The sequence below is a fragment of the Mustelus asterias genome, chromosome 6 (assembly GCF_964213995.1).
Source record: "Mustelus asterias chromosome 6, sMusAst1.hap1.1, whole genome shotgun sequence".
Taxonomy (NCBI): domain Eukaryota; kingdom Metazoa; phylum Chordata; class Chondrichthyes; order Carcharhiniformes; family Triakidae; genus Mustelus; species Mustelus asterias.
Window position 1 is genome coordinate 8,376,214 of NC_135806.1, and position 10,108 is coordinate 8,386,321.

Consider the following 10,108-nt stretch of genomic DNA (forward strand, 5'->3'; position numbering starts at 1 on the left):
GTAACAATGACCAGATAATTTTCTATGGTAATTCGATTGAGCAATAAATATTGGCAGTACATCAAAGAGCACTCCCCTGTTATTCTTTGAAATAATGCCATGGGATTTTTTACATTCAACTCAAGAGGACAGATGGGGCTTCGGTTCAACATCACATCTGAAAGATGGTACCTCTGATCATGCAACTCCCCCTCAGTACGGCAATACTATAATGATCATAAGTCATAATGATCAAATCAATACTAGCGTCAGTCTGGATTTTCCTTGGTTCTCTGGAGTGGGGGCCTTGAACCCATGACCTCCTGACTCCAAGGCATGAATGTAATCCACTGACATTATGAAAAAGGTTCAGTCCAATTCATTCATCATTTGGGGGGGAGAAACAAACTGACATAAAATCTATGTAAGAAGTCTCACAACACCAGGTTAAAATCCAACAGGTTTATTTGGTAGCACAAGCCACAAGCTTTCGGAGCGCTGCCCCTTCATCAGGTGAATGGGAGTTGTGTTCACAAACAGGGCATATAAAGACACAAACTCAATTTACAGAATAATGATCGGAATGCGAGTCCTTACAGGTAATCGAGTCCTAAAGGTACAGACAATGTGAGTGGAGCGTTAAGCACAGGTTAAAGAGATGTGTATTGTCTCCAGCCGGGACAGTTAGTGAGATTTTGCAAGCCCAGGCAAGTCGTGGGGATAACGCCAGCATCTCCACATCATAAAATCTATGAACAGAGTCAATAACTTCCAAAAAAGGAATTAGATAAATGCTTGAATGGGGCAAGATTTGCAGGGCTTTGTGAGAGGGTGAAGAACAAGAAAGGGAAATGAGAAGGAAATCGAATGGCTCATTCAAGGGGCTAGCATGGGCAGAGTGGCCTGAATGGCCTGATCCATTACCGTTGTACGCGCGACACAAACGGCCGTTGGGGTTTGAAATGGTGACGTGTCTCACGCGGGGCCCTCCCACGTGGCGGCCTGGAGGCGGGGCTGCGAGGTGGGGTGGTGCGCACGCGCGGTGTGCTCGGCCGCCAGTCGGCTGACATGGCGTCGGCGGGGAGGCCGGGGTTAGGGGTGTTGCTGCTCCGGCTCTGCGCCTTCTTCACCCTGCTGGCCCCGGCCGACGGCCTGCTGGAGGGCCTCTACTGCGGCACCGTCTCCTGTTACGACGTGCTCGGCGTGGCCAGAGACGCCGGCAAGAGTGACATCGCCCGCGCCTACCGCCAGCTCGCCCGGCGCTACCACCCGGACCGGTACCGGCCCACTGAGGCCGGGGAGAACCCTGAGGAGCGCTTCCTGCTGATCGCCACTGCCTACGAGACTCTGAAGGTGTGGGAGGGGATGGTTGCACATTAGACTGGATGGCAGCGTACCCCTTTTCCCCCCCCGGGAATAACTCGCCTCACACTTAGTGTGACTGTTGGTAATCTGAGGGGGTCAGGAAGTGTGGGGGGCATCTGAGGGGGTCAGGGGGTGTGGGGGGCATCTGAGGGGGTCAGGGGGTGTGGGGGGCATCTGAGGGGGTCAGGGGGTGTGGGGGGCATCTGAGGGGGTCAGGGGGTGTGGGGGGCATCTGAGGGGGTCAGGGGGTGTGGGGGGCATCTGGGGGTCAGGGGGTGTGGGGGGCATCTGGGGGTCAGGGGGTGTGGGGGGCATCTGGGGGTCAGGGGGTGTGGGGGGCATCTGGGGGTCAGGGGGTGTGGGGGGCATCTGGGGGTCAGGGGGTGTGGGGGGCATCTGGGGGTCAGGGGGTGTGGAGGGCATCTGGGGATTGGGGTGTGGGGGGCATCTGAGGGGATCAGGGGGTGTGGGGGACATCTGAGGGGGTGTGGGGCATCTGAGGGCATGTGGGGGGGGGTCAGGGGGTGTGGGGGCATCTGGGGGTTGGGGTGTGGGGGGCATCTGAGGGTCGGGGTGTGGGGGGCATCTGGGGGTCGGGGTGTGGGGGGCATCTGGGGGTCGGGGTGTGGGGGGCATCTGGGGGTCGGGGTGTGGGGGGCATCTGGGGGTCAGGGGGTGTGGGGGGCATCTGGGGGTCAGGGGGTGTGGGGGGCATCTGGGGTCAGGGGGTGTGGGGGGCATCTGGGGGTCGGGGTGTGGGGGCATCTGGGGGTCAGGGGGTGTGGGGGGCATCTGGGGGTCAGGGGGTGTGGGGGGCATCTGGGGGTCAGGGGGTGTAGGGGGCATCTGGGGTCAGGGGGTGTGGGGGGCATCTGGGGTCAGGGGGTGTGGGGGGCATCTGGGGGTCGGGGTGTGGGGGGCATCTGGGGGTCAGGGTGTGGGGGGCATCTGGGGGTGTGGGGGGCATCTGAGGGGATCAGGGGGTGTGGGGGACATCTGAGGGGGTGGGGGGCATCTGGGGGTCGGGGTGTGGGGGCATCTGGGGGTTGGGGTGTGGGGGGGCATCTGGGGGTCGGGGTGTGGGGGGCATCTGAGGGGGTCAGGGGGTGTGGGGCATCTGAGGGGGTCAGGGGGTGTGGGGCATCTGAGGGGGTCGGGGTGTGGGGCATCTGAGGGGGTCAGGGGGTGTGGGGCATCTGAGGGGGTCAGGGGGTGTGGGGCATCTGAGGGGGTCGGGGTGTGGGACATCTGAGGGGGTCAGGGGGTGTGGGGCATCTGAGGGGGTCAGGGGGTGTGGGGCATCTGAGGGGGTCAGGGGGTGTGAGGCATCTGAGGGGGTCAGGGGGTGTGGGGCATCTGAGGGGGTCGGGGTGTGGGGCATCTGAGGGGGTCGGGTTGTGGGGCACCTGGGTGGTTGGGGCATCTGTGGGAGGGGTCACGGGGTGGGGGGAAATCTGGGGTGGTTGGGATGGGAGGGTCAGGTTGGGGTATGGCATTTGCAGAGGGGTTGTCACCTGGGTTGGCAAATGCCAAGATGTGTGAAGGTGTCAACCGCAGTCATGGGCAGATGGAGGCTATCGGGTTGTGGAGCTGAAAAGTAGCCAGTGGGTGATGGGGATATCCAGTCAGGGGTCGGGCTAGTGTTGGAGAGTATCTATTTGGGGGAGAGGTGTGTTGAAGAGTGTCGGGGGAGGAGGGGGGGGCGGGGTGGTGGTGTTGCTGACTCCCCCTAGCTGATTGGGGTTGGTACCCTGCAGTAACTCCCCTCGCATTGGGTGCTTGCTCCTGGTGCTTGTTTCTAGGAGTCAGCTACTGGCAAAAGCAAACATGCATCTCTGGTTACTGTGATAGTTAATTTTAAATCACCTAGAGTCTGTAATAACAAACCGTTCTTGTTTGCATGGAGATTGGCAACTGTCACTTTTATATAACTTGTATCTCAATTTTCCCTTCCATACTTCCTAATACACTCAGAACTCTTTCATCTAGGAAATAAGTTAACCATATTTCCAGAGGCATAATTTGTTGAAATGCTGTTAAAATTCTGAAATGGTATGTTTAAATCACTGTTGTTTGTGTTAAGGTTTTGGCAGCAATTTGGATATACCAAAGTCCCATAGATTGCAATCACCACCAGTTCACCGGTTCTGGTGATGTGGACTGAGGGATAAATGGTAACAAGGCATTTGACTCCTTGCTGTTCTTGAATATTGCCCTGGGGTCTTTTTCGTCCACCTGAATATGCCAACAGGACCTCCAACAGCGTAGCTCTGCTTTGTAGTGTAGTGAAAGGACAACCTAAGTTGGTGATGCAAGGTCTGGAGCATGGCTTAAACTCTCAGCTTCCTCACATCACCACCCCAACTACATCAGCAGAAACTGGAATTCAACCTGAGGCCTTTCTAATTTTTTTGCTTCTCTTATTCATTGCATGAACACAATTACTAGAGTCTTTGGCCTTTTTCTAAAATGTAGAGAATAAATCTTTTGTCTTTATAGCGCACAAGAAACGATACTTTTCACTATACTAATACATATGACAATGATAAACTCAAATAATTTTAAATTTCCAATTTGAGAGTTGAGGGTAGACAGTGGTAAATAAGAACATAGGAACAGGAGTTCAGTACTTGGGTAGCACGGCGACACAGTGGTATGGGTGGCATAGTGGCACGGTGGTTAGCACTGCTGTTTCTCAGTGCCAGGGACCCAGGCTCAATCCCGGCCTTGGGTCACTGTCTGTGTGGAATTTTCACGTTCTCCCCGTGTCTGCGTGGGTTTCCTGCGGGTGCTCCGGTTTCCTCCCACAGTCCAAAGATGTGTGAGTTAGGTGGATTGACCGTGCTAAATTGCCCCTTAGTGTCAGGGGATTAGCAGGGTAAATATGTGAGGTTACGGGAATAGAGTCTGGGTGGGATTGTGGTCAGTGCAGACTCGATGGGCCGAACAGCCTCCTTCGGCACTGTCGAGCCTGCTGCACCATTCAATATGATCTTGGCTGAATGGACACTTCAATGCCCTTTAGCCACACCATCCCCACAACCCTTTACGTTACTGTTATTCAGTAATCTATCAATCTCTATCTTTAACATACTCAGTGACTGAGCTTCCACAGTCCTCTGGGATAAAGAATTCCAAAGATTCACAACCATCTGTGTAAAGAAATTTCTCCTCATCTCCATCCAAAGTGACTTCCCCTTTATTTTGAAATTGTGCCCCTGATTCCAGACTCTCTTCAACCAAGGGAATCATCTTACCCGTATTTACCCTGTCTATTCCTGTATTTTGTAAGTTTAAATGAGATCACCTCTTATTCTTCAAAACTCTAGAGAATACAGTCTCAGTTTGTCCAATCTCTCTGCATAAGACAGTCCCACCATCCCCAGAACAAGTCTGGTGAACCTTTGCATTCCCTCTATGGTAATAATATCCTTTTTAAGGTAAGGGGACCAAAACTGCATGCAATACTTCAGGTGCGGTCTAAACCAAGCTTCTATACAATTGAACCAAGACCTCTCTATTCCTGTACTCAAATCTTCTTGCGATAAAGGCTAACATTCCATTAGCCTTCCCAATAGCTTGCTGCACCTCACCTTCAGTGACTTATGAACAAGGACACCCGGGTCCCTTTGTGCATCTCCACTTTCTCTTTTACCATTTAGGAAATACTCTGCATGTCTATTCCCAAAATCAATGTGGATTCCCTCACATTTTCCTACATTATATTCCATCCGCCATGTTCTTGCCCACTCACTAAGCCTGTCCAAATCCTCCTATAGCCTCTTCACATCTTCCTCGCAACACACATTCCCGTCTAGCTTTGTATCATCTGCAAACTAGGAAATGTTACATTTGGGCCCCAAATCCAAATCATTGATATATAGTGTGAAGAGCTGGAGCCCCAGGTACTTATCCTTGCTTTACCTCACTAGCCATAGCCTGCCAACACAATTTTAAAACCCCTTATTGTTTCTGAAGCCTAAAGATATGCTCGAAAATAGGTGATTAAACTCGATTTTCTTGTTTACCTTTTTACACATTTTCTTTATCAAACTTGCTTCTCGGTACTCTCTTCAGCGAGAGTCTTTAACTTTGACTTGAGTTAAAAACTCTGACGAGAGAAATGTGTATTCAGCACTTATTTCCATTAAGTATGTTATGTTTGATATTAGGATTGTACTCTTTTATTCTTGCATGAGATGTGGGTGTTGCTGCCTAGACCAGAATTTTCATTATCTGTCCAGTACTGTTAGGAAGGGAGTTCCAGGATTATTGAGGGCAACTTGCAGGTGCTGATGTTCCCATGTATCTGCTGCCCTTGTCCTGCTGGGTGAATTTGATTTATTATTGTCACATGTATTAGTGTACAGTGAAAAGTACTGTTTCTTGCTATACAGACAAAGCATACCGTTCATAGAGAATGAAAGAAGAGAGTGCAGAATGTAGTGTTACAGTTATAGCTAGGGTGTAGAGAAAGATCAATACGGGTTTGAAAGGTGCTGTCAAAGGAGCCTTGGCAAGTTGCTGCAGTGCATCTTGTAGATGGTGACCACTGCTGCCACTGTGCACCATCCCATTCCTATAGTACTCCGAGCAGACTTGAAACCGCAAGTGCAGAACCATTGTAGAAACCGGCATTTCCTGTTATAAAGGTGAGGTTCTTGGTACTGCATTCCCTGTTTATAATTAGAGAATTGTCAATAAAAATGATCAAAATGTATGTTGTATAAAGCCAGACAGTATTTTTGATCAGTTTGTAATGAGCTTATAATTATGGAGCAGTTACTAACTGCTATTTGTTTTGACCCATGTACCTTAAAGGATGATGAAGCCAGGAAGGATTATGATTACATGCTTGACCACCCTGATGAATTCTACAGACATTATTACCATTACTACAAGAGAAGGCTGGCACCCAAAGTGGATGTCAGAATAGTTATAATTGTGACCGTTTGTGCTATATCACTCTTTCAGGTAAGGCAGCCATTTAAAAATATGTTCTTGTATAATACAGAAATCCAGCACTATTTGAACTATAGGTTGAGGGACCACTACAGAAAACTGCCGAGCGGGACCCTCTTTGAAAGAGTTCCTGTCAGACACGATGGGCAAATTGGTGACCTCCTAAGCTGCATTGTTCCAGGGACTGAAGTATATGCTTAGGGTGGGCATGGTGAGAATGATAGCTGAGCTATTCTGTGCATTAGCAGTTGCAATATTCAGAGCAATTCACCATACATTGCATCAGAAAAGTTGTCGTTATTTCAGCTTTTGTGGCAGTTGGTATTAATGATGTGCAAAGGTCATAGTACAGACTAACAGCCCAGACGTCGAGTTCAAATCCCAGCATGAATTTCAAAGTGACAAAGAATGACTAGTTGGTGACCCAGTCAGATTAGCTCATGTCCTTCAAGGAAGGGAATGTGCCATCCCTATCTGGTCTGTCCTACAGGTGACTCCAGTCCCACATGGTGTGGTTGGCTCTAAATGCCCTTGCATGTGGCTCAGTTGTAATGATCTACAAAGTCATAAAGAAAATGGCTGTACTGAAGATAGTGTAGAGAGGTGCATTCGAGTAGCTGCCTACAGAAACATTAAGCACCATTGGGTGAATGTTACATGAAATTTGAGAAGTCAACTTTCAAGAGAGGCTACAGGATCATTCTGGACGGATTAATTAAGATTAGCTAAATCTTCTTCTGTAATTATCTTATGATTATCTCATATGTGTATGAATGTTTGCTGTAGATTGTCACAAACAACACAGTAAAATGCTGCAGAGGCCGGCTAGTATTCGCACAAATCCAGAGTCCACATAAATTGATTCAGAGAATAGTTTGCAAGGTTTTGGAGGATTTGTTTTTAATACGGCCATTACTAGACTGCGGATAAATTCCCCATTCTAAAATTGTCAATCATTTGTCTTTCTCTTCCAAGCTGAGCCCTACACCTCTCAAACAATGTGATGGGGGTTAATTCAAATCAATCGCATTTTTACAGAAAGAAAGATTTCTTGCAGCAAGTATGCTATTTAGGATTTTAGTTCTTTTGATGTAATTTGTTTCTGAATACTGATTTGAGGCTTTTTGTAAAATAGTTACTGCAATTATGGCTTGCACTGATCGTTATTGCACTTTACTGTGTGTTTAAATTGTTGCAGTACTACAGCTGGTGGAGCAGTTACAGCGAGGCCATTCATTATCTCACCACTGTGCCAAAGTATAGAATCCAGGCGACAGAAATTGCAAAGCAGCAAGGGCTGCTGAATAAAACGAAAGAAAAAGGGAAAAACAGACGCTCTAAAGAAGAAATCAAAGAGGAGGAGGAGGAAATCATTAAAGGAATTATCAAAAATAACATTGACATTAAAGGGGGCTATCAGAAACCACGGCTATATGACATACTCATCTTCCAAGTCGTTTTGGCTCCTTATTACATTTGTAGGTATATAATCTGGTACTGCAGGTGGATTTATCGTTTTCACATAAAACGGGAAGAATATGGAGAAGAGGAGAAATTGTACATTATCCGAAAAAACATGCATATGTCACAAGGCCAGTTTGACGGTCTTGAAGATCATCAGAAAGAGACGTTTCTTGAGAGGAAGCTGTGGTTACGGGAAAACTTTGAGGTAAGCCTTGCATGGTGTAATCGAGAGCACAGTAAAGTACAATTTTTTAAAAATGTACAAAACTAAAACCCTGGTCTTTAAGAACCTTGAAGCATGTGGAAGTGCTATAATGGACATAACTCAGTCTGAAATATTTGTAGTATTATGTCTGACATACCTAAACACACACAAACAAGAAATTTAATCAATGGATTATGCACATTGACAAGTGTAAAATTTGGGCAGGCATCTAGTTTTAGAAGTGTCGTGTTATCAAACTGAACAATGTTTTGTCATTGTTCATGGTTATGAATTGTTACTGGCTTAGATTTTGTGTTGGGGAAAATAGTTGGCTATGTGGATTCCCTGAAATAATTAATCTTGTGCATGAATTCTTTTCCTTAACGCCTTTCCTACACCCCTGAACTTGTTGACTCCTTTGCTGATCTGCAGCAAGTGGGTGACGGTTACCTACTGGTCAGTTGGCCCAAGTGACCATTAATGGTGACTGTCGATGGGCTGTTCACGTATCCAGGCATCTTAGAGGGAGTACAGATCAGCCATAACCTAAAATTCAAATGCTGGAAGTACTCTGAAGATGTGCAGGTTAGGTGGATTGGCCATGGTAAATTGTCCCTTAGTGTCCAAAGTTGTGCAGGTTAGGGGGATTAGTGGGGGAAATGCGTGGGGTTACGGGAATAGGGCGGGATGTGAGCCTGGATAAGATACTCTGGAGAGTTGGTGCTGACTCGATGGGCTGAATGGTGATGCTATGATTCTGAAGGTCTTGCAGCAAATGTGAAGAGGACAACAGTTCGTGTTTAAGATCGATGACCTTTCACCAGAACACAGCTAAGAGGTTTCTCAGCCACAGTCTCATTGAATGTTAGAACAACACTGAGGGGCTGAATGGCCTATCTGTGTTCCAAAGGGGGGGGGGGGCAGCATGTCTCAGCGTGACCTTGTCCTTCACAGCCATTCCATGTACATACACTTCAAGCACGATTCACCAAATTCAGCTCTTGTGAGAACTATTTTCACCCCTTTGTAACCTAAACTGTGCAGAGTGGGCAGTTATAATGCTGATTGACCATTAGTTAACCTGAGCATGAACCAAAGATGAACTGTGGCACACCTTACGCACTGGATCAGCTCATTAAACTGAAGCATACCACGGTATTTAGTGACATTTTTTTTTTAATTTTAGGTTTATAAGATGGAACAAGAGGAAGAACTCAAAAAGAAAGTAGCTTCAGATCCACGATGGAAACGGTATCGACGTTGGATGAAAAATGAGGGGCCGGGGAGGTTAACCTTCATAGATGACTAAATACCTCTGCCTTATACACTGTTTACAACAAATGTCTTTTTATACAAAAAAAACCTATTTTGATAATGGAATATAAATATCATTGATCTAATAACTCAGGATTCAGTTTATACAAAATATTTTCAGCCCTGTTACCATTTAGATTCCGCCACCCCCCCCCCCCCCCCCCCCCCAAAAGATTCACTCCCAAATATTATCGGAAATGTCTACTCACATTTAATGGAGCCCTGATTACATTATTTCCATTATTCAAATTATATTTTTTGAACTGGAAGGACTAAAGTTGACAAATTTTTACAATTTTGGTTGCTTGTTCATTTTGTACATAAATATATTAATATATAGGTGAGATGGAGATTGCATTGACAAAGGTTAGTCTACTATAGCGTTTGTGGTTGTAAATTAAAATGTCATAGAAATAAAAGTCAAAATGTGAGAGTTGACCATATAATGGTTATTTAGCTTTCTAGATGGAATTTTAAATCTTGACTGTTTCAGACCAGATGGCAGCAACTTGTGGGGGTGCCTGCAAGTTGGAGCTAATATTTTATTTATATATATAAATTAGATCAAATCTACAGCCGCATGCAAGATGTTTGTGAACACAGACGCTGGTTACAGTTTGTATTAATCGTATTTATTCTTGCATCCCCCTTTGTACATCCTTCACCATAGGATGAAATAATCTTTACCATTATTAGTTCTCTAAAAAAGAATCTCTGATTTGTTTCACAAGTCTCATTTTTCATAGCTGATTGGCCAAGTATTAAAGATTGGTGTATTACTCTTGGGCATCTTGATTCTCTTAACATGTCCTCTTACAG

The 10,108-nt window shown here is 46.7% G+C and overlaps 1 protein-coding gene across 1 annotated transcript; it reads left to right on the forward strand.

The window, feature by feature from the left end:
• The first annotated feature begins 997 nt into the window (after nucleotides 1-997).
• dnajc25 (DnaJ (Hsp40) homolog, subfamily C, member 25) lies at nucleotides 998-9,443 on the forward strand. Its single transcript, XM_078214052.1, has 4 exons — nucleotides 998-1,332; nucleotides 6,166-6,318; nucleotides 7,505-7,975; nucleotides 9,162-9,443. The coding sequence occupies exons 1-4, from the start codon at nucleotides 1,048-1,050 to the stop codon at nucleotides 9,282-9,284; spliced, it is 1,032 nt and encodes a 343-aa protein (XP_078070178.1). The 5' UTR covers nucleotides 998-1,047; the 3' UTR covers nucleotides 9,285-9,443.
• Nucleotides 9,444-10,108: the final 665 nt, after the last annotated feature.